We start from the raw sequence: 25,110 nt of genomic DNA on the forward strand, positions 1-25,110 counted from the left end.
CCTCCATTCCCTTTCCTTTCCCAAATGGATGACTTACAAACACAACTGCTTTATCTGCATGGTCCTGCTTATTGGTAGAGTTGAGCATCTATTCATGTTTACTAACCATTTGCATTTCTTCTGTGATTTTGCAAATTTAGATGTTTTGCCCATGTGTTTAGATTGTCTTATCCTAATTAGTTTCTTTGTATCTCATTGTATTCTAGATATTAACTCCTCAACTCATACATATGAAGATAATTTTGTTTCATTCTGTTAGGTTATCTTCTCACTTGGGTTATTATATTTCTTCTTATGAATGTTTTCAATTCTTATGTAGTCAAATCTGGTCAGCTTTTTCTTTCTGCTTTCTGAGTTTTGCATTTTTCCTATCAGATCTTCTAGCTTGTGATTATAAAAATAATTTTTGTTAAATTTTAATTTTACTTAGTTAACATACAGTGCCATATTGGTTTCTGGAGTAGAATTCAGAGATTCGTCACTTACGAACCTCATCCAGTGCTCATCACAACAAGTGCCCTCCTTAATACCCATCCCCCCATCCAGCCCATCCCCCACCCACCTCCCTCCCTCCCTCCTCAATTTGTTCTCTATTTAATATTAAGAGTCTCTTATGGTTTGTTTCCCTGTCTCTTTTTTTCTCCCCTTCCAATATGTTTGTCTGTTTTCCTTCTTAAATTCCACAAATGAGTGATATTTGTCTTTCTCTGACTGACTTATTTCACTTAGCATAATACAGCTCCATCCATGCCGATGCAAATGTCAGGATTTCATTATTTTTGATAGCTGAGTAATATTCCATTCAACATCTTTATCTATTTATCAGTTGATGGACATTTGGGCTTTCTCCATATTTTGGCTATTGTTGATAATGTTGCTATAAATATTGGGGTGCATGTACCCCTTCAAATCTTTTTAAAAAAGATTTTATTTATTTATTTGACAGAGAGAGAGAGATCACAAGTAGGCTGAGAGGGAGGCAGAGAGAGAGGGGGAAGTAGGCTCCCTGCTCAGCAGAGTCCTTTGTGGGGCTCGATCCCAGGACCCTGGGATCATGACCCGAGCCGAAGGCAGAGGCTTTAACCCACTGAGCCACCCAGGCATCCCATGACCTGTTATTCTTGATGTTGACCTTGATCACCTGGCTGAGGTTTTGCTTCTCTATTGAAAAGTAACTGTTTCCCCCCCTTTCATACTGTACTCTCTGGAAGGAAGCCACTATGTATAGCCCACACTCAAGGTGTGAGGAATTCTGCTTTACTTCTTTAAGGGTGGAGAATCCCATTTGTCTATTTTTAACCACTTGGCTCTCTAGTGCATCTGGAATTTATTTTGATGTATTATCATAGTGAATGTTGAGCTATTTCTCTTTTCCCTCTTTTGTGCAATTGGCATTATCTTTTCGTTTGGGGCAGTCATAGTGGAAATTGATAGATTGCTACCTCTAAGAAAGGGCCCTGCTATTTTAGACCAAAACAGGGAATTTCTGTCCGGTTTTCCTCACTGATTTAGTAAGATAAGCCAATCGTTTGTTTCAGCACAAGCCAAACCATCGCATATAAGGAGTGGTCAACCTGAGAGCTTGAGCCAATGTGACGAGAAGGGAAGTTGCAAAAGTGTTCTGGGAAAGGAGATTTCTCCCTCTTCGATGGGGGATACCAACAGATAGTACTTTTCCTCCTTCTGGGCAGCCTGGTGTGTAGATTCGAAGAGGGGAACTTTGGCAGCTATTTAGCCTCAGGACAAAGGTAATGTTACAGAAGTCAGAACCCAGAGACAGAAAAAGAAATTGAAAAACAAATAAACAAAAACCCTCAGTGTCTTTCATGTGAGCATTGAGTTAAATGAGCCCTTTGTTGAGTAAGGCAGTTTGGGCTGGGACTTCAGTTGCTTGCAATATAAAGAAGCCTGATACAGAGGGATATAAAGAGAGATGTAATGATATGTACATATGTATGTATATATTTATTTCCTGCTTTTCTTTCAAGTCATCAGTTGTCTCAATACTGTTTATTGAGTCACTCATTCTTTCCCTTGAGAGGTAAAATGTCGTTTTATCATGAACAACATTTCTACATAAAAATGGCTCTGTTTTAGGCTCGTTATTCATTACATACATTAATTTTTCCATGTCTGAATTAACACTACACTGTTTGAATTACCATAATTCTTTTGTTGCGGTATAATCGACATATTAGCTTCAGGTATACAACATAATGATGCAATATTGTTATGTATTGTGAAATGATCACTGCAGTAAGTCTAGCTTATCTCACACACGTAATCACAAAATGCCTTTCTTTTTATTTATTTATTTTTAAAGGTTTTATTTATTTGACAGAGAGAGAGATCACAAGTAAGCAGAGAGAGAGGGGGAATCAGGGTCCCTGCTGAGCAGAGAGCCCAATGTGGTGCTCAATCCTAGGACCCTGAGAACATGACCTGAGCTGAAGGCAGAGGCTTAACCCACTGAGCCACCCAGGCGTGCCAACAAAATGCCTTTCTTGCAATGAGAACTTTTGCAGTTTTTCCTCAGCAACTTTCAAATATGCAATTTAGTATTATTAACTCTTGTCACCATGCTGCACTGTACAACCTCATGACTTATTTATTTTATAACTGGAAGTTTGTATACGGTGATCCCCTTCCCCCCCCCTCTTCTGGCAGCCAGCAATCTGTTCTCTGTATGTACCAGCTTGCTTTTTGTTTTGTTTTGTTTTCGATTCCACATGTAAGCGAAGTCATACAGTGTGGTGTTTGTCTTTCTGACTGACTTATTTCACTTAGCACAGAGCTGTCAAGATCTGTTCATGTTGTTGAAAATGGCAAGATTTCATTTTTTTTAATGGCTGAATAATATTCTATTGTATTTATACCACATTTTCTTTATCCCTTCATCCACTGTGGACACCTAGGTTTTTCCACATCTGGGCTATTATAAATAATGTTGCAGTGAACATGGGGGTGCATATACCCTTTCAAGAAGGTGTGTTCATTTTCTTCAGTGAACTATGCAAAAGTAGAATTGCTGGATCATATGGCAGTTCTGTTTTTTTTAATATTTTAAGGAATCTCTATGCTATCTTCGCAGTGGCTGCTCCGATTTACCTTCTCAACAACAGTGTACAAGGGATCCCTTTTCTCCCTATCCTCACCAACGCCTGTTATTTCTTGTCTTTTTGTTACTAGCCATGGGGCCTGGTGTGAGGTGATTATCTCACTGTGGTTTTGATTTGCATTTTACTGATGATTGGTTAGTGATATTGGAGCCTCTTTTCATGTTAAGTACTTACCACAATTTTATGATGTGTTTTGCCATCTGACAGGCAAATCTCTATATTGTTCTTTCTTTCAAAAACGTATGGGTGCTTTTATGTACTTTCTCTTCGATTGGAACTTGACAGTTTGCTTTTTAAATCCTATTAAAAGGTTTTTTTGAGATATTTAACAAATTGGGATTACATTAAATTTATAGATTAGATCTAGAGGTGACCACCCTTGACCAATACCTTTGCCACAGTCTTTTGAGAGACCCTGAGCTGGAGGGCCCTACTAAGTTGCACCAAAATTCCTGACTTACAGGAACTAAGAGATAATAAATGTGTGTTGTTTTAAGTTGGTATTTTGGGGAGCAATTTGTTATGCAGCAATAGATAACTAATGTGGATAAAAATTAATGTTATGTTTATTTATGTTTTCAATGCTCTTACTACTCTTGATTCACATTTAAAAAAATAATTTCAGTTTACTAGGCATAAGCCTGTGGTGTCTAGAATCTTCTCTATTTCTCTCCCTCTCCTTCATCTGTGGCTAAATATAAAGTGGTAATCTAATAGTCCTTTGTCAATGGTGACTTAGCAATTAGGTGCCTTTAACGTAACTTTTTCTAGTGCCTTTGACTCTTTGTTTCAAGAGAAATTGTAGAAACCACAGTCATCTTACCTTCTTTCTCAGTGAAGACTAAAATTTAAATCATAGTTTAAATGCTTGAGGGAAATTAACCATGTAAAGGTTTTCCATGGCTAATTTTTGTAAAGTAATCAGCTCATTATGCAAAAAATTACCTTTTGTAAAGTAATCATTCCCTTTGGAAAAGAATCCAAAAAAAGGAGTATGGGGAAGCTTGTAATAGGAAAATCCCATAGTTTCAGGGTAAGAGGTCATACCTCATTGTCTGTGCCTGGCAACTTAACAACAGCAAAAAAAAGTTGATTGAAAGAATGTTTGATAGGAACAAAAATATTCATGTTTGAGTATTCGCAGTCTTTTTCTCTTTTGCTTCCCCTGCCCTTTTAAGGAAAAATCCTTCATTTCTTGTCTCCTAGAACTATGTTGTGCTGACAAAGCTAAGTAGAGCTAGAACAGCTACAGGACTGAAGAGAAGGAGGTCAGATTATTCTCCCTACGAAAAGGCCTGAAGTAATAGCAAAGGGAGGTAAACTGCAGGAGAGAGGGAGAGGAAGTGTGAGCATGCCCAGAGAGGGAGAGAAAGAGGGAGGGAGAGAAGCACTGTAGGAGTTGGGTGAACAAGCGAGAAGCAAAATGGATGGCTGTCATGAGGACCTGGGAGAAAGGGAGAACGATGGGTAAAGATTTTTAGGAAGTTGTGCTGTGTGAATATGCCATATATTTCTTTCCTCAGCATTTCCATGAGAGTTGGATTTGACTGTGTCACACGCCAAGACTGGCTTAAGGATGTCCCCTTTTTATCTATCTCCCCTTTTTATCCTGTTGCCCTAGGTCTCATTGTCCAGTTTCCCAGTAGTGTTAACTGCTGTCACCTCTACATGTTGGGGGCCATTCTTGTTTTCTTAGCTTTCCTGACCTGGAAGTAAGCACACCATCCTTCTGCTTGGTTCAATCAAGACCACTTTAGAAAGTACTCAGAGACCATAGGCAGGTATAGACCACAGGCAGGTATATTATATATATATATATAATACATATATATCTATGTATGTGTGTGTGTATATATATAATATATATATATATAAAAAATATAAATTATGAACACATGGAACAGAACTGTTTCTAGAACTTAAGTTCCAGATATTAACATAACAAAGTCCAGTCATGCAAAGACTCTAACTGATGGAGGTTGCCAAGGTTCTTAGCATTGGCTCTTTTTTTCCTTAGTTCTGTCCCCATGTTCAGTGTCTTAACCAATCATGGCTGTGAAGATCTGAGATATCTTCAGCTTATTCTAGAGCTTATCTTTGTGTATAACAGAAACATGTTATAAGGAGGGTGGATTTTGTAAATGGAAGGCATTATTGTTTGGCTGAGCTCTAGACCATAATAATTTGAACTACAGCACTTTTCTGAACGACAGAATTTATTTATGAATGACAGAATTTATTGATCATATCATATAAGGTTTAAATCAAATATATACTTTATATTATCAAGTAAACTGTATTCTTTTTTTTTAAATTTTTAAAGGTTTTATTTATTTATTTGACACAGAGAGAGAGAGAGCACAAGTAGGCCAAGAGGCAAGCAGAGAGAGAGAGGGAGGAAGCAGGCCCACCGCGGAGCAGAGAGCCCGATGCGGGGCTCGATCCCAGGACCCTGGGATCATGACCTGAGCTGAAGGCAGAGGCTTAACCCACTGAGCCACCCAGGTGCCCCAGTAAACTCTATTCTTAGCAAGGACCGTATCTTCCATAGCTCTTCCCCCATAGATCCTAGGTATTGCGTTAACATGTAGTTAATGTAAATCAGTGGATTCCCAAAGTGTGATCTGGGTACTTCTGGGGATACTGAACACTATTTCAGGGGTCTACAAAATCAAAACTATTTAAAAAACAATACTAAAATATTTTTGCCCTTTCACCTTATCCTGTCATGAGTGTATGGGAGAATTTTCCAGACACTATATGACATGTGATGATGTCATTCCTCTGATGGCTAATGGAAAGTGTACTTGTATACTCTTGTGCTTTAAAAGTTTCTGAGTTTTAGGGCGCCTGGGTGGCTCAGTGGGTTAAGCCGCTGCCTTCGGCTCAGGTCATGATCTCAGGGTCCTGAGATCAAGTCCCGCATCGGGCAGGGAGTCTGCTTCCTCCTCTCTCTCTCTCTCTCTTGTCCCGCCCGCATCGGGCTCTCTGCTCGGCAGGGAGTCTGCTTCCTCCTCTCTCTCTCTCTGCCTGCCTCTCTGCCTACTTGTGATCTCTCTCTGTCAAATAAATAAATAAAATCTTAAAAAAAAAGTTTCTGAGTTTTAGTTTCTTAATATAGATAGGTATAACCCACATAAACAAAAGTTCTTCAAGTTTCTCCATAGTTTTTAAGATTGCAAAGTGGTCCCAAGACCAAAAAGTTTGAGAACTGTTGGTGCAGATAATTATGTATTGAGTTGAAAATAGAATCAATCTGATATTTATAATTTCTTTTCCTGAGTTTACAGTTGGGCCTGAAATTCTTTGCTATCATTCTCTGTATGGGTTAAGGTACAGTCTGATACAGAAGCCACAAGAGACAGAAACCACATGGTTACTTGAATAGAGAAAGTTTAATATGAAAAATTATTAACTGTAATGGGGGTTTGGAGTAGCAAGGGATTGGCTAGTAAGAGACAAAGAGAACTCTAAAGAATGTAGGAATAGTAGAAATCAGGACTAATCCCTCTGAGACTAAAACACAGTCCCCAAAAAGAAGTGCCCAGGGCTTGAGATATACACATTGTTGGAGAGGACACAATTTTGTCTCACTGAACAGCAGAGAAGTTGCTGTGGTGCCATGCTGGTGGAACTTGCTGGAAATCTGCCCTCTAGAACTTTCCAGAAACCTTTCTCTTAGGTCGCTCGGGAAAACTTCTCATGGTGAGGTTTCTCACTGGAAGCACTCTGCACCGAAACTGCTCCAGGGAGAAGCAAGTTTGGGTGGGGACCACTGAGTGCTGTATCTGCCTTGCCCTGCAGGAGCTCACTACGGAGAAGCCTTGCATCTTTCAGGATGCTGAGAAGCAGTTCCCAGGGCTGGAATCTGCCAACGGAAAACATACAAATCAGAGAAGAACACTCTTTTGCAATGTGTCTCCATGGCTCTCTATTGACAGAGCCTAACATTATTCTCTCTGATAAAGAAAAAGATTTGAAGGGTGGTTGGGTTATGGACTTTGGGGAGAGTATGTGCCATGGTGAGTGCTGTGAAGTGTGTAAGCTGAATGATTCACAGACCTGTACCCCTGGGGCTAATAATACATTGTACGTGAATAAAAAATAAAGAAATTTTAAAAAATTAATTAAAATTAAAAAAATGGAATCTTAAAAAAAAAAGAAAAAGATTTAAAGAACCTAGTTCCATTTTAACAGAGCACCTAATGAAGGATGAATTTAGAGCTGAGAGGAAATAAAATGACAAATGGTCTACTTAACTTTCACTTAATAAGTAGTTTATCAATTACCTATGTCTCTTAAAATTTCTGATGTTTTTGTTGTATGGAAAGCCATTCATTCATTCAACAAACATTTATTCAGTGACTATAATGTTCTAGGAACTTATAAACATAAGCATAAATTGTAGGCTATTGCCTACTAACAGTTCCTCTCTTTTTTCCCTCAATAAGAGAATCCCAATTTTGTTCTTCTCCCTTGCCATAAACTTCAGGGAAGTCCATTCCTTATCTCAGCTACAAGCCCAGCTTCATGGGGTGAATCACCGTTATTCTGAATAGATTTTCATGGTCCCAATTTCCTTTGCCAGCAGTGGTTTTGTGACACAATTCTGACCAAAAGGACATGAAGGGACATCTCCAGAGAGGGTTCTAGAATGTTTTTTTCCACCATCTTGAAAAATGGTATTCAGAAAGAAATAACCCTCCTCTGTTACTGGGCATTGTCATGTCTTCATGTGATGCTTGGAATTTGGCAGCCATCATTTGAGGGGAGGGTGAGAGCCTGCTATGCATAGCAGAGCAGGAAATGGAAGTAAATGAAAGAATTGATCAAACCTAGAAACACCTACCTCTTGGCTTCTTGTTTTAAAATTCAGTTGAGGGGTGCCTGGGTGGCTCAGTGGGTTAAGCCTCTGCCTTCAGCTCAGGTCATGATCCAGGGTCTTGGGATCAAGCCCCACATCGGGCTCTTTGCTCAGCAGGGAGCCTGCTTGCTCCTCTCTCTCTCTGCCTGCCTCTCTGCCTACTTGTGATCTCTGTCTGTCAAATAAATAAATAAAAATTAAAAAAAAAATTCAGTTGAAGGTGTTTCTTGTAGTTACTGGATATGCCAGACTTTTGAGACTACATATGCTAATAAGATACTGTCCTAAATCCCAAGAGACTTATGGTTCTGTCAGAGAAACAAGTAAGTGAAATAAAAGTTTAAGATTGCTATGATAAAAGAGAATAGTAGTTGAATTCAACTGTAACATGCTAGCTCCAGCTCACTATAAAATTAGGTTAGAAAAGAGAAATATTATCAAGGGAAAATGTTTTGTTAAGTTGCCTCTTGAAAGGAAATATTTCCAAGTTTCCTTGCAAATAGAAAGTTACATAATGTAATATATTTGATCAGAGCTTTGTCTCTGCCCCAAACTCTTCCCAGTAATAGTAGAAAAGATGAACAGTTGTCAAGTAGTATTATTTTTCAAGTACACATAAAAATGATAAAAAAGAGTAACATAAATCCAGTTTTAATAAAAAGCAGCAACAAGTATAACAAGGAAATAATCTTTATGTTAGTATTTTTCGACTCATAAAACATCGTGGTATGTGTATTCGGTGACACAAAAGCAATTTTGTTATTCCAAAGAACGAGGTCTCAAATATCAGATTTCTCTTACATTTCTCTTGGAACACCTAGTTGAGAATTCTGGTGATCTAAAGTGTGCCCTTAATCTGAATTCCAACTGGAATTGTTGGAAGCAGAAACAAATTACGCTACTTTCATAATTAAGTGAAGCTGAGTGACCCTTTTGTACATATCAAATTTTCCTACAGCTTTCAATTGTTCATAAAGGCTTCTGTCTTTTATTTGCAGGTTGAATGATAATCTCTATGCTTTCCTTCCTGGAATCTTCAGATTGGCTTTGCATAGACAAATTAAAATAGAGACTTGAGGCATTTTTTGTTTTGTTTTGTTTTCTGAGTAATTCAGGAGAAAAACAATTATTTTTATTTAATAATATAACACACCAGGCACACTAGCCTCCAGGCCTTACCACTTACTGTTCACTTGGCCTCAGGTTTCTCTTCCCTTCCCATCTGCATGGTGCTCCCCTGACTTCCTCAGTCATCTTCTTGCTGATGCCTTCACCACCCACCCTATCTAAATTTCATCCCTTTCCTCTTCATTATTTCCCATTTCCCGATTTTTCTATTCTTCCTTGCCAGTTTTCAAAACCAAATCTTATGAATTAGGTACATATTTCTTTTACTGTTTCCCTAACTAGAATATAAACCTCATGAGGACAGGAATTATGGTCTATTTGTTTTTATCACTGAGGAATTCCCAGCACCTAGAATAGTGCTGATATACATAAGAACTAAATGAACATCTGTTGACTGACTTACAGTGGGATAAGAGAGTCAGAAAGGCCTGGGTTAGAATGTAGTTATTTGGGGCACCTGGGTGGCTTGGTGGTTTGGGCCTCTGCCTTCAGCTCAGGTCGTGATTTCGGGGTCCTAGGATCGAGCCCCGCATCGGTCTCCCTAGGATTGAGCCCGGCATCTGTCTCTTCCCCCTCTCTCTCTGCCTGCCTCTCTGCCTACTTGTGATCTCTCTGTCAGAAAAAAAAAAAAAAAAGAATGTAGATATTCTATTTGGCCTGGGGGAGCTCCCTTATACCCCTTTGAACTTCGGTTTCTTCACCTATAACATGGATGTGCTACCTTACATGGTAGTTTTAAGGGATTAGTGAGATAATGCACAAGTGCTAACCCTCTTCCTTTTCAAACTGAGGAAAGACTTCAGAACTTTATTTTCTGATATTATTCCTCTTCCTTCCACAACTCTTCTTTATGGGTATCTCAGTCAGAATTCTAGTAGAAAACTCAAATTAGGATCATTTGAGGAGGGTTGAGGTCTAGGGGCACATAGCAAATAGAGGAGGAGCCCAGGAAATAGCAGAGAAATCACTACCTGTAGGCCCAAAGGGATGAGGGGAAGAAAGGAGAGCTGGGCCCCCTGGTGAGCTCACAGGAAGGGAACAGATGAACTCCCTCAGATGAACTCTTGCTGGGTCTCCTTATCTTCAGACCCAATTGTAAGCCAGAGAGCTGAGAGCTCAGTGATGTCGGCCCTATAGGTCAGCCCCTAGGGCACAGGGCAGATGGGAAAGAATGGAGATTGAATCTGGGGGGACAAAGAAACCATTCAACCTTACTATATCCAAGATACTTGTTTTGCGAGGGATAGAGGGTAAAGACAAGGTCTAATTTTCAGTAGACTCATGGTTAGGATGACCAGAACTTCAGTTCAGTGCAATAAGCATCATGCAAAAGCCAGCACAGTGTGTTATGGGCACATGGAAGAGAGGTATCTCTTTCACAACTTAAATGTCAGCGATAGTGTGTGGGGGGCGGTGGGAGGGGGTACTGGTAGTTTGACTCAGAAAGGCTTTCTGGAGATTAAGATTGGTAATTTAATTCAGAGACCATTTTAAAGTGTGACAGTTTTTTAAGAAGAGAGGATGAAATGTTCTCTGTAAGAAAATTTTCTTTCTTTTTTTTTTTTAATATTTTATTTATTTATTTGACAGAGGGAGATCACAAGTAGGCAGAGAGGCAGGCAGAGAGAGAGGAGGAAGCAGGCTCCCTGCTGAGCAGAGAGCCCGATGTGGGACTGGATCCCAGGACCCTGAGATCATGACCTGAGCCGGAGGCAGCGGTTTAACCCACTGAGCCACCCAGGCGCCCCTGTAAGAAAATTTTCTGACTAAATATAAGAAGATGAAACTAGGGTATGGAAGTGAGGATGAAATTGAAGGATAGAATGAAATAATTTCAAAGGTTTTTCCTGGCTTTTATGTTTTAATAATTAAGCTATTTGTTGTCTTGTTACTTCTGAACTGTTAGACTGTAGTTCTTTAATACATGAAAATGAGTATAAAATTTGTAATAATTTCTCTTGTTTGCAGAATTTGACTTCAGGTTTCAACCATGAATGGTCTTAAATTTAACATAACTCATTTTAGAAGGGAATATAATGTTCTGAGAATAAATCATGTAAGTTTATTACATATTGAAACTTAATGCAAAAAAGAAAACAATATTAATAAACAAGTCTGATTTGGGTTAATGTTCATAAGGTTCCTTTATTTAACATTCTCTTCATAGACTGTTCTAATCTTCAAGAAAACTCTATGACTCTACTTCTTGATCATTTCTAATGAAAGCAAGCAAACTCATTACACATCACCTGTATATGGTCATAAGAAAGATATTTATATATGGTTTTCAGGTTCAGTGATAACACAAAAAAGATAGATGCAGGCAGGGATCAAATGACAATGAGCTAAGGGCCTTGGGAACCTGTGCAAGAGAGAGGGTGACAAGAAGGAAGAAAACAAACTTTTCTTGAGTACTTTTCTATGCAACATAATTTGTGATGGGTTTTCCAGGTTACCCAAGTGAACAGCTGGCAAGACCACAGCACACTTAAATTGGTGCACTGAGAGATCTCACTGTGGTAATTATTTTCTTTGTAATTAGACGTAATTACAGTGAAGTGTAGTGAGGAGCTTGTCCACAACCAACATCAAACAAGAAATTTCAGTGGTATCCCTAGCGCTGTAGCTACAAACGTCAGATGGCGGGGGACAGAACAGCCAATAATTATAAACAACTAGAGAGGGAAGCGTGGGCAGTTAGTAACACTTCAAAAGGCTGCACATCCCAAGATGCTTGGGATGTTTGGGAAATCCAAAGAAATGAGTCAAATGGGATGGAGGCAAAAGCAATGGAGGCAAATGTGGAGCGGCAGCTCTTGGCCGGCTCAAAGGAAGGTGCTCCGGCCCAAACCGGCTCTGAGTCCTAACTAGGCCTTAGCCCCCAGCTCCTCCGGTCTCAGCGCCTTTTCCCCACTCCTAGCGCTGTGGCCGGCGCGTCCCTCCGCCCCCGACCCCGCCCGCCCCACCGGGGCCTGGCTCCGCCTACCAAGCCTGGGCCGCGGCTCGCTCCGCCTACTCTCCCAGGACAGAGGCCCGCGGCCGGCGGCCCAGGGGCGGGGCGGCCCGGGCCGGGAGGAGCCGCACTCCCGACGGGAGGGGGATCCGCCGCGGAGTTACGGGAAAGTTGGTCCGAGTTCCTGGAGTTTCCCCCAGTGGTTCCCGGCGCTCGGCCGGCCGGTGCCCCGGCTCCTTTCCTCCCTCCGGCCTTCACCGCCCACCGCGTCCCTTCTTCTGTCCTCGGCCGCCATGGAGCAGCCGCCAGCGCCCAAGAGGTAACGAACGCTGGGAGCGGGGCGAAGGAAGGAGGCGGCGCCCGCGGCCGCCGGCGGGGTTGGCTAGGCCGGGCCGGACCGCGACCCCCTCTGCGCCTGCCAGGCCCGGTCCGGGCGCGCCGGGCGTCAGGAGGCGGGATCGAGTGCTGGGCCGCGTCTGTCCACAGGCCGAGGGCCCCGCGGGGAGGCCGAACCTCGCCTCTCCCGCGAGCCGGGCCTGGCAGCGTGGAAAGTCGCGGGGCAGCGCCCGGCTCCCCGCGGCCGGACTCCCGGGCCGGGCGGACTTTTCCCTCCTGGCAAGTTCACGAAGCCCGGAGATGGGAAACTGGGAAACAGCCATGTAGGCATTCTTGTCAAATGTTTGTCATAATGCTGCCTTTTATTTGAGAAGGCGGGTTATTAACAGTTTAAAGAACTCAATATTAATAGCTACACAGTGTGTAAAACTTGTACATATACTGCACTGACAGGTGTTCCTCCCCTTACGCCCCTCAAGTTCAAAAGTATTTATGGATGCAAGACAGTAGGAATCTTAAATTAGAACCCCTCCCCCATATAGTTTTTTTTTTTCCTTCTGGCATATAAAAATAGTGATGCTTTGGTATTTACTGTTTATATTTAATCTTTAAGATATTGGAAGAGTAAGAGTAACAGTGGATACTTTTAAAGTATTTTGAAATGGTCGTCCTAAATCAAGGCTCTCCGTAGCTTTAAGTTCAAAAGGTGCATTTTTTTTCCCTCCAAGAATGAATCAACATCAGTTAACTGGTGGTGTTTAAAGCATTTAATCTGTCTTTCATTTTTTTATGAAATAAAGGTACTAATCTTTCTCCCAGAGAGTGCTGTTGTGAAGATTGAGGAGTTCCCCTGTTCTGATGCTTAGAGATCTTTAGATGAAAGGTGATATATTCAGGGACATGGAATAATTAAAAAGGTAGGAACTTTGTGAGCTCTTGTGAATTGTGTGACTAGACACATGAGCCTTGAAGCCTGGAAACCATCTGTTCAGGTGAAAAAAGGTGAGGGGGGGGGGAGTTGTGGAAGGGTTTCCAAAAGAGACCTGCTATCAGAGCCCTCGATAGTTTTTATCTGGTATTTTGTGTTGAACTCTAGTATTGACTGGGCACCCAGTTTTCATACCATAGAAAAAAATTGGTGACTTATTTTTTCTCTTCTATTTTGGAAGGACCGTAAGGGGGCATCTCTGAGATGATGCCCTAAGGTCAACTCGAACAACTCCCCATTGAAGTAGAAGGGATCTGTTCATTAGCTCTAAGTTATCAGAGCTGCTTATAGGTATAAGCGATCCCCCGTCCTTGCAGGGACTCTGGAAAACCTAGAAGGGTCAGGGGGACATGTGGGTGGCACATATAACCATTCCATGTCATTTATACTTTTTCAAAGTGGGGCTTGCACATCCAACATGCTTATTTTTAGTTCTCTTTCAGAGAGACTTACGCTGATCCAGGAGAGCATTTCTGAAAAGCAAGATATGTGTCATTAAGCCCATATATTCGAGTATCACTTAAAATTTTTTCATAGCATTTTCATTTTCATAATATCATCATAGCAGCCCTGTTAAGTAGGTTGGATCACAGGTATTAATCCTGTTCTGTAGCTGAGGACACTGAAAGAGTTTGCCACATGGAAGACTATGACAGGGATTACTGACCGTGAGTTTTTGTGTTCTCCCTATGGATCATTACCTTCTAATAATAAAATATAGATGCCATTTTTGAGGTCATTTTGTTTGCCAGGAATGTTGTATATACATTCCTTTATTTTATTGTCTTAAGAAACAGGAATCCTGGCTCTGCAGCTTATTATGCTAGTTCTAAATTTAATTTCTTCATCTGTAAAGTGTGTTGTGAGGATTAAAATAGGTCATGTGTAAAGCACTTAGCACAGGGCTCCGTAATGTGTTCCGTGATGTTAAATGTTGTTAGTTTATTCTTTGCTAATTAAATGAAGCTCAGAGAAGTTAAGTAGGTGGAGGAGATGCCAGAACCCTGAGTCTGATTGGCTGCAAAGGCTGTGCACTCACACGATATACCATGCTACCTCTTTGTAAAGACTCACTTTCTTAGCCTTCCGTGATATGGTGGTCATTTCTTTGCACAGTCCTCTGGGCCGTCTTCTTGTTCTTTTCCTAATCCCTGTAGGAATGTCGCTTTGCTTTGCGGCCTTAAGTAGCACTTTCATATGACTGAGACACTTTTTTACATGGTTACATTTACGCTGCTCATGTTCAGATCTGTATGACCAGCAGCTGCTGTTCGGTTGGTATATTTGATTTTTTCTTGCAGATCCACACTTCCATTATTCCGTCTAATTTGTCACTAAGTCCTGTTGAATTCTCCATTAAAAAGTCTGGATTCATTTTCTTTTCCCTTTTTCATTTTTGATACGATTACCCCATTCTTGGGTTTTATGACCCTCATACTTGATTTACAGCAGTGCCTTCCAACTAGGTACTTTAGTGCAGTCGTTTTAAAAAATTTTTTAGCAGAAAGGCTCTGTTTGGAGTAGAGGCAGGGGACTAGGACTTGGTTCTCAGTGCCTTACCTCCTTCTATTCCCCTTTTGCTGCCCTACAGAAACTCCTAATGATCCATAAGACACTGTTTGCTTTAATGTGTCTTGCACATGGCTTCTGATTTGTCAAAACAGCACTTCCACCATGGTATTCCTCTTTAAAAAAATTTTTTTTTTGGTGTTGGGTCACACTAGCCTACTTAGTACCCAAGATCCCTAGCACTTGGTCTTGGATTTAATCCCCAGGCTTTTGTTACTCTTCTCCAATATGAATCTCTCCTCCTCAAGTTTCCCTTTTATTTTTTATTTAGGCTGTAGGCCGTGGATACTTCTAACTTTGCCTTTGTTCATCCTTTTCCTCTAGAGAAGTTTGTGTTATTTTTTTGCTAGTAATCTGTGTTTTATTCTTCCTTCAAGGCCTGTTTCATAAAGTATCTTATTTGAGTGCTTTCTAGCCCAAGGTATTTCTCTATATTCCTAATATGATGTCCATTTGACTATATGCCATCTTCATATTGTTCTTTCTTCAGTTATAAAATTTTAGATATTCAAAAGATAATAGGAGCTAATTTAGTATTTATGTATCACAGTACCCAGCTTTAGAAATAAAATATTGTGAATATAGTTGAATTTTCTTAAGTATATCTCTTCTCAGTTGCTTTCCCTCCCTATCCCCTGAAGGATTGTCACTATCCTGAATTGGGTATTTCTTATTCTCATACCATATGTGTCTTTGTATTTTTATCATGTTGTTCGTATATATCTGACCTAGTGTTAGGCTTGGGTGTTCGTGTCTGCCTTTGCTCTTGGGTGCCATTCTTTTCCTCTGGGCGCTGGAGATTCCCCTTTGCAGCCAGATCTGAAAGTCATGACTAGAGGTTCTAGAAGGCCTTTCTTACCTCACATCATTGACTTGGTCTCACCAACAAGGCTGTGTTAAATACAGACAATGGATGTGATCACTTATAGTAACTGACTTGAGGTATCAGAATAGCTTTATATTCCTTAGATTTCCTTAACAGGTCTGCCACAGAGGTCTTCATAAGTCCTTATGAAAATAAGGTCCCTCTGGGAATGGAAGTCCATTAAGTAGTTTTTAATTATTAGTGTTTCAGTAAGTTGGGTTTCTCAGATTTCTTTGTAGGGGATGAAAGAAAAATGACCACACGATAGGTAAGTTGCAAGAGATAGAAGAGGAAATGAAATGATCAAAGCATGAGATCTTCACCGAGTAGAACATTCATAAAAGGGGAGATGGGTCTCTGTGATAGGTGGTGGGTAGCATGAAAACTCTGGTTACTTGAAGATAGATAGTTATATAGATAATATTTGTTAAAGAGAGGACAGAATATCATTGCTGGAGAGGAAGACTTTACCAGACAGGCCTTGTTCCTCAGTTAGATTATAAGATTAATAGATACTTAAAATTTAAAATTCATTAAGGTAAACTTGGAGGAAAAGTTGGGGTGAACAGTGAAAACACTAGAAGGATAATAAGGGAGTAAGCTCCTGAAATTGACTCTTGAGACAGATAAGGAAAGTTCTTTGATTTAAGCCATGGTTAGAGTCTTTGCAATTTTCTTTTTTTACAGTGTGAAAAGATAGTTGGGGGAAGTAAAATTGAAGATTCAAGTTAAGACGTTAGGGTTACAAAGTACATTCACACAAATGGAAAGTGAAGGTAAGAAGGAACCTGGGTGGCTCAGTGGGTTAAAGCCTTTGCCTTTAGCTCAGGTCATTATCCCAGGGTCCTGGGATTGAGCCGCGCATCGGGCTCTCTGCTCAGCGGGGAGCCTGCTTCCTCCTCTCTCTCTGCCTGCCTCTCTGCCTACTTGTGATCTCTGTCTGTCAAATAAATAAAATAAAAAATAAAAAAAAAAAGAAAAGAAAACAGTTATTTCCCAAGGGAAAGTGTTGCTGTGAACAAATGGAGTGTTAGTCAGAAGATAATTAAGGAATGAAAAAGCAAAAGTAAAAGGACGAAGATATAGAAGGACGAAGTAGAAGGTATTTATAGATTCCTCAGCATGAAAAGCCCATATCTACCTGTAGTATCAGCAGCCCTGACCTTAGACCAGAAATTGGGAATGCAGGTATACAGATGGCGGGGAACTATTGACTCTTAGAACTGAGCTGTTGTGAGACAGAGCAACAAACCAGATAAGCAGATAGTAGGGTATGGCGAAAATCATGAAGGCAGTAAGAAGAGGTGTGGGCTTCCTTTTGTGTCGATATTACTAATTCATGTGCCCTTGGGATCAGAATTCTTCTGTGCTTACTACTGGAGAGATTGACAAATGGGGAGCTAGAGTTTTCTTTTGAGATGATGACCTGAGGACTGTACAAAACAAAGGCAGCAACCTCAGGTGGTAGAAGGCCCTGGAGGACGCTCCCAACTTCAGAGGCGGGCTAGGGGAGAGGTTCTGAGTATTTCAAAGGGCAAGAAAAGATTCAAGCAAACAGGAGCATCTTTTTGCATTAACGACTGAGTCCCTAAAGCATATTGGTTCTTCTTTTGGCTTTTCTCGGTTAACTGGGGGTGGCACCAACTTCTTTAAAATTGATTTAGGCTCTTAGGATGGGAACAGTCAGTTGGTTCTTCTTCCTAAAGACAGGGAGGATGACTATAACCTCTGGATCAGGTCCTGGTGAGCAAACTTCAGTTGCACATTAAGACAGGAGATAAGCTCAGTCTTTAGTCCACCCAAGGCAAAGATTAATTTATCTTTTGTTCTTTAAGGGACTGAGATATAGCATATATTAGTGCTAAAGAATTTGTTAGAAATGTAAAGAAAAAGGTAAACATGTATTAAACTTGGCTAAGTTGAAACTTGTTTTTCTAAAGTAATCTAAATGTTCATTGCAGAAGTGTGTATCAATAAAGCTTTAATAATAAAAGGTCTAAATTGAGTATTTCTTGTTTGGATTATAAGGAGAGGGGGAAGTGCTTTGAATTTAATATTTCTGGGTTCAGAGAAGTCTGTGTTGAACTAAAGGTCCCATCACTTTAGGCCATCAGGTATTAGTGGCTCTGAAAAAATTTAAAAAAAAAAATAGTGATGGTGAAACCCAGGACAGACCCACATACATATAAAACTAAAACATTAGAAGTTTCACACAATGTACTATGTGGGATGTTTTTGGTATTTTTCTCTTTTCCTTTATGTTCTGTTTCATTGAAAAACTGCTGGTCAGGAGCCACCAAATTATTTTCACGACCTTCTAATGGGTTGTGATATGCAGTTTGAAAAGACATTGTCAGCATATGTAGTAGTGACAGTCAAGAAACTGACTTCATTTCAAACTCTATCCTGATCCACAAAAGCTCAGTGATGGCATTGACAGAAGGATCCAGATGAGTGTGAGTGTACCTGCCTATACACACAATAGGATAGAGCTGAAGGGGAGAAAGGAAACTTCTCTAAAAACTACAGTATTTTGACTGTACCAGGACAGTATATCGTTTCTGACTGAAGTATGGGAAAATGGACAATGATGGTCTGTGATGTCTGACAGAATTCACAAAAGAATATGTCAACATAAGGCTTGCAATTAGGCACTCGGGTCCCTTTTCGTGTGGAATGACCCCATGCAAAGCTATCATTATGATTGCCTCAGCTTCTGACCCCCTCCCAGCTGCACCCTTTCTAAGGACCAAAGGTCTCTAGGTTTTTCTGCTAAAGAGAAAATTTATACTATCTGATAGAAACTTTCTTTTTTATTTGTCCCAGGTCTCTTTCTTGTGATTTTATTTGAATTGCCTCATATGTTAGGATTATTCTAATTTCAGTTCTTAGCTCTTGGAACAGAGTCTTTATTTCAATTGTCTTTTTATAACTGTTTTTTCCAGAGTCTAACATTGGACAAATGAAAGTAACAAATATGTAAATAGACATGTATGAATATTAAAAATAAGTTCATTGTTTGCATGCCATGACTATTAAGATGCTGATTGCCTTGAACATCTTAAAAGTATATTAAAGGATGTATCTTACAAAATGACTTGGTAGCAAAATGAGAATTACAGAAAACTGTTAATGTTGCTGGTAATTAATATAAGTATACATGTGATAGTATATGTGAGTTCTGAATTAGTTTGTAAATTTTACATGAATCGGGTACCTGGGTGGCTCAGTTGTTTAAGCATCTGTATTTGGCATAGGTCATGATTCTGGGGTCCTGGGATCGAGCCCCACATTGGGCTCCCTGCTCAGTGGGGAGTCTGCTTCTCCCTTTCTCTGTCCCCCCAACTTGTGCTTACTTGCTATCTTTTTCTCTTTCTCAAATAAATAAATAAAATATTTAAACAAAATGAAATAAAACAAAACTTTATATGGTATCAGACATCTTAGTAAAGAGGTCAAATAGAGTAACATTTTCAGATAGTTCCAGATATCTTGATATAAATATTAGTATCTTGGTGTCCGGACACAGACACACATGCTCGCTCTCTCTCTCTCTCTCTCTCAGAAAATTGGGGAAATTGTTGTGCGTATGTGATTCCAAGGATGAGGTAGTTTTTATATTCAAAATATGGAATGTTACTCTCTGTCCAGATCAGTTTTCATTTTTAGGATTTTTGATTTTCTGAAATCATGGGACCTATAGTTGGAAAGGAATGCAAGTTAAAATTATTTTTGTAATTTGGGTGAACCCTTTACGTATTTGAGGAAAGCATGAATTAAAGCTAATAGGCAGCTAATTTCCTTGACTTTTTCTCTCTGGAGCCAGATGATCTCTCCTGAGTCTGCAGAGTTGCTGAGTTGCTCCATTTGCCGGTTTCTTTCTAAAAACTGGCTTTCTAAACTACAGAGACTCTTAAGTGTAGAGAAGAAACTGAGGGCTGGTAGAGGGAGGTGGGTGGGCAGATGGGCTAAATGGGTGATGGGTATTAAGGAAATCATCTGTTATGGTGAGTGCTGGTGTTGTATGTAAGTGAAGAATCACTAAATTATGCTCCTGAAACCAATATTATACTATGTTAACTAACTGGAATTTAAATAAAAAGTTTGGAAGAAAAAAATCAAAATTGGCTTTATTTACTCACTGATCATTACTCATGGTAGAAATTGGATGTCAGCTTTGAGTTCATTCATTTGCTCATTTATTAATACATTACATTAATTTAATTAATAAATTAATATTTATTAATTTATTCAGTGATTATTAATTAATTGCATTTCAAATGCTAAATGCTGGGTATGTTGTTGAAGTAAGCGGTTGAGATTGTTGACCTCATAGGACATACACTGTAGTTGGAGCTTGAACTATGAAGGATAGGAGTAGCCTTCCCTGAATCAGACAACCTTTTCAAATGGGTGGGGACCATCCACGGAGCAGCTGGCACAGTGTATGAAGACCTGCAGTATAAGCTCTCCTTGGAGTTCCCCAGTGGCTACCCCTACAATGCGCCCACGGTGAAATTCCTCACACCCTGCTACCACCCCAACGTGGACACCCAGGGGAACATCTGCCTGGACATTCTGAAGGACAAGTGGTCAGCCCTATATGACGTCAGGACCATCCTGCTGTCCATCCAGAGCAAAATGGTGGAGCCTGTTTGATAGGGTAGTTGGACAGAGCTTCTCTGAGAAGGTAATACTAAAGCTGTGATACGGGTTTGAGAAGTTATCCTTGTGAGCAGCTGGAAAGAGTATTCCAGGCAGAGGGAAAGCTTTGAGAAGGCCTGGAGGTGGGAAAGAGCATAGCGTGTGGGAGGAATTGAAATGAGGCCACTGTGGCTGGATTGTAAAATGGGAGAAAGTGGTTGGAGATGAGGTCAGAGAGATGGGCAGGGATTCAATGATGCAGGCCATGGAAAGGAATTTGGATGTGAAAGTGCAATGGGCTGTCATTAAATGGTTTTATTTTTTTATTTTTTTTTTTTTTTAAAGATTTTATTTATTTATTTGACAGACAGAGATCACAAGCAGGCAGAGAGGCAGGCAGAGAGAGAGAGGAGGAAGCAGGCTCCCTGCCGAGCAGAGAGCCCGATGCGGGACTCGATCCCAGGACCCCGAGATCATGACCTGAGCCGAAGGCAGCGGCTTAACCCACTGAGCCACCCAGGCGCCCCCATTAAATGGTTTTAAACAGAATTTTAAGCAGTTTGTTTTAAAAGATCATTCGGGTTGCTTTCGGAAGAATAGATTGTAGAGGGTTAAGAATGACAGGAGGGGAACAAGTTGGGAGGCTATGGCTGTGGTTCATGGTTAGATGGTGGAGTCAGTGGAGATGGAGAGAAGGGTGGACAGATGTAAGTTAAATTTTGGAGTTGGAAATGAAGGACTTGCTGATAGACTAGGTGTGGGAATTGGGGAAGAAAGAGAATTTTGGCTCCTGCATTTTGTGTTTGAGCAACTTGGGGGTTGGAGGAAGACTGGGAGAGGAACAGGGTGGGGAATCTCATAGTCTCTTTCTTAGAATTTCTCGACGCCCAGGAAAGTGAATCTGTTGGGCTCTGATATTAGGTGGTTCCCTTCGAAGAGGAAGTGGGTAGGAGGAAATGATGGGCACTGACTTCTTTTTTTAACCTCTTATTTTCACTGCATTAGTCAAGAGAATGGGAATCATACTAAGCCTTTGTTAGGTGTTTGCAACATTCAGGTGTCCTGATAACCTGCTATTAAAAATTTTTTTTTATTGCAAAATAAAACATCAGTAAAAAATAAACATACAGCGTGATAATTACCTTAAGGCGGACACCTTCGTAATCACCAGTCAGGTTAAGAAATAGAACTCTGCTGCCCTTCCTTCTTAGTGTTCCATCCTAGTCATAGCTGCCTTTTCCCATAAGTAATTCTTATATTGACTTCTATAGTAATAACCCAAATGTGCATTGCTAGATGCTCTAGGTTGGTCTTGCCAATTAAAAAATAGTTTTTATGGGAAATGTCACTTTTCATTTTACATTAGTTCTCCATCCCTTTTCTCTTCTCTTTACCTGTTGAAGAATGCAGGACGTTTGTAGCTTTCCACAGCTTGGATTTTGCTGACTACTTACCCAAGGTGCAGTTCTACTGTTCTTTTGCCTTCTGTATCTTCTGCCAGTGAGTAACTGGATCCAGACACTGGAAGGCTCAATTTCGATCCCTTAGTCTTTGTGATAGGTGGTGTTTGGCAAGACTGTGTTAGTCACTTAGTATGTAGTTATCTCTCTTTTTTTGTGTTGTTAGCAGCTGTTGATGGTTAGTGCTTATTTCTGGTAATTCACTGGATGTTGCAAAATGGTGAAATTCTAAATACATCATTTTGTTTTCATTTGTTAATTGGAATGTTTTTTATAGAGTCACCTCCCTCATCTTTTTTTTTTTTTTTTTTAAGATTTTATTTATTTTATTTGACAGAGAGATCACAAGTAGGCAGAGAGGCAGGCAGAGACAGAGGGGGAAGCAGGCTCCCTGCTGAGCAGAGAGCCCGATGCGGGGCTCGATCCCAGGACCCCGAGATCATGACCTGAGCCGAAGGCAGCAGCCTAATCCACTGAGCCACCTTGGCGCCCCCACCTCCCTCATCTTTTGTTGGATTACGCAGTGGTACCGTTTATAAAAGTAAGACAGGATAAATGCTTGATTCTTCCCCTTTACCTGTTTTCAAGAAATTGCATTAGTTCCCTATTTTTCTCCAAAGGGCACCAATTCTTCTTCTTCTTCCAACCCCCCCCCCCCTGCCGAGGATTTTATTTATTTATTTGATAGACACACAGTGAGAGAGGGAACACAAGCAGGGGGAGTGAGAGAGGGAGAAGCAGGCTTCCCACAGAACAGGGAGCCTGATACTGGGCTCCATCCCAGGACCCTGGGATCATGCCCTGAGCCGAAGGCTGGTGCTTGCTTAATGACTAAGCAACCCAGGTGCCCCCTTTTTTTCTTTTTTTAAGTGCCATTATGAGCCAGTGGATTTAAACATATTTGGTGGATTTTAATCCATTATAGTTCTTGCAGCTGAAGCTCAAAGTGGCCCCCATCTTTGGTTAGTGGAAGGCCTTTCAGGGACAACGTGACCCATAGCTTCCTTGTTGTCTGCTGTGAAAAGATATTCGGGGCCCATCATGTCCATTTCCTGTTCTGGATCTGGAATCAACCATTTCTTCGAGAAGTACTACTCTCTTTTTATGAGAAATGGTATTTCAGGACCCCAACCTGCACGCTAATTTGTTAGTGCCACTTTAATTTTAAATAGTGTTTTTTCATAGGTAGAAGAACTGACTCATTCTTTTTTTTTTTTTTTTAATGATTTTATTTATTTATTTGACAGAGAGAAATCACAAGTAGATGGAGAGGCAGGCAGAGAGAGAAAGAGGGAAGCAGGCTCCCTGCTGAGCAGAGAGCCCGATGCGGGACTCGATCCCAGGACCCTGAGATCATGACCTGAGCCGAAGGCAGCGGCTTAACCCACTGAGCCACCCAGGCGCCCAGAGCTGACTCATTCTTTCCAATGGTGGGGTACTGTGTCAAAAAATGTGATGGCACTGACATTTTCTTCCTCTGGCTAATATCTCTATCATACCTTTATGTTTCTAAGTTTAAGTCAGAAATTGGGTGTATGTCAACAAATTCTGTGGTAGAGACCATTTTGAGTGGACTTTTACCTTCACATTCCCCCTCCCTTAACTTTGGTTACCCTTTGGTCCAATGTTTCCTAATATCCAGCTTCACTTCTTTCTCACCTCTGAATGTTTCAGGTGACCTAGTTTCTTCTTAAACAAAAAGATACAGAAAATGAAAGAATCTGAAACAAAAAACACCACTAGTGATAAGATTAGATTTCAGTCCTTATTTTTTAAGGTAGACCTTTTAGCCTGCTTTGTCTTACATACATAGAAGTGTATCTATGCACAAACAAAATTCAGGGGCATCTCGAGGCTGCTTTATAAATCCAGCCCTGTCTACAGTATGATGAATTGCAAAATGAAGCATATCAAAATCTTAAATGCCATATGTTATTCCTTTTTAGTTTTGATCTTAGCCCCTTTTGTTAAGTTTTATTGTACTTTCAAATAAATAACATCAGGTTTGTCTCAGTGACATCGTTGGCACTTTACGTTTGATGCTATGTCATGTAACTTTAGAAGGAATTAGTTTTAGTGTAATTACTTACTGTATTAATTACTGCATTGGTTATATGTATAAACTGCTATGTGAATTAGTTTGTCATCTTGCAGTTAAACAACAAACAGTAGCCATTTTCCAATGATCAGCTATTTAAACATTTTAGCATTTTTAGGTGAAATTTGTAACATAGAGGTTTGGATCACAGAGAAATGATTGGTCTGAATAAAATCTATAGTTCATGTAATTTCTAAGAATTATAAGAAATAAGGATAAAATTAAGCAAGGGAGCCTCATGAAATTCTAGGGGAAATTAAAAATATACAAATTAAACTCTTGAGAAGAAAGTATTTTGATGACTGTTTTCCCGGTAGAATGAATTTTCCTTCTATGAGCTTTGCTTCTCATTGTATACTTCCAAGGTTTTGTTTTTGTTTTTGTTTGTTTTTTCCTCATAGAATAGAATTCAGGTACTAGGCAAATGATGACAATGGGATCCCCTCCCTGCTATATAGACTCTCAGCACTTGATTAGATAGCTTTAATTAATATACCCAAAACACTCATGTGATTTCAGAGAGCCTGCCAAAATAGTGATATAGTTATACTTTATATTTAGCATCATTGGCCAGTATGATATACCATGTAATGGATTTTTCCAAGTAAATGAAGTAAACTACTTTAAGCATTATATTTTAAAAATATTTTACAAACACTTTTATATAGCCAGTTTTGATGGAAATCATTCCAAAATGAAGGCACTTGACCCAGTCTTCTGAAACTGATAAAAAAAGTAAATGATCATGCTTTTCTTGTTCATGAAAGCAGTCATAGAAACAGTTCATATAATTGTTCATAGTTTTAGTTCATAGAAACAGTTATGGGTGCTTTTTTGATGTGTTTGAAGCTTTGTTGCTGTATACATGTGGCTGTTTTTTCCCTAAACCTCATCTTGTCTTTCACTGTTACCTGTCATTCTCATTACTGTGTCCTTTTCTAAACTGCTACTTATCTTAGAAATAATTACCTGACCTGACAGTCGCTATTCCTTTCTGAAAGTAAACTGCATGCTCTTTGTGTCAGTTTTTGCTTACCAGAAGTGTTTTTCTCTTCTGCAGGGCTCATAGTATATCTTGAAATGATC

At 40.1% G+C, this 25,110-nt stretch overlaps 1 protein-coding gene across 1 annotated transcript in view; it reads left to right on the forward strand.

Annotated features, from left to right (window-relative positions):
* Positions 1-12,139: 12,139 nt before the first annotated feature.
* STK3 (serine/threonine kinase 3) overlaps positions 12,140-25,110 on the forward strand; it is a 272,655-nt gene continuing 259,684 nt past the window's right edge. Inside the window, exon 1 of the mRNA XM_059165944.1 lies at positions 12,140-12,383. Within this exon, the coding sequence (XP_059021927.1) occupies positions 12,358-12,383 (26 nt within the window). The 5' untranslated portion in view covers positions 12,140-12,357. The remainder of the gene's footprint in view (positions 12,384-25,110) is intronic.

This window comes from Mustela lutreola, chromosome 3, assembly GCF_030435805.1.
Source record: "Mustela lutreola isolate mMusLut2 chromosome 3, mMusLut2.pri, whole genome shotgun sequence".
Classification (NCBI taxonomy): domain Eukaryota; kingdom Metazoa; phylum Chordata; class Mammalia; order Carnivora; family Mustelidae; genus Mustela; species Mustela lutreola.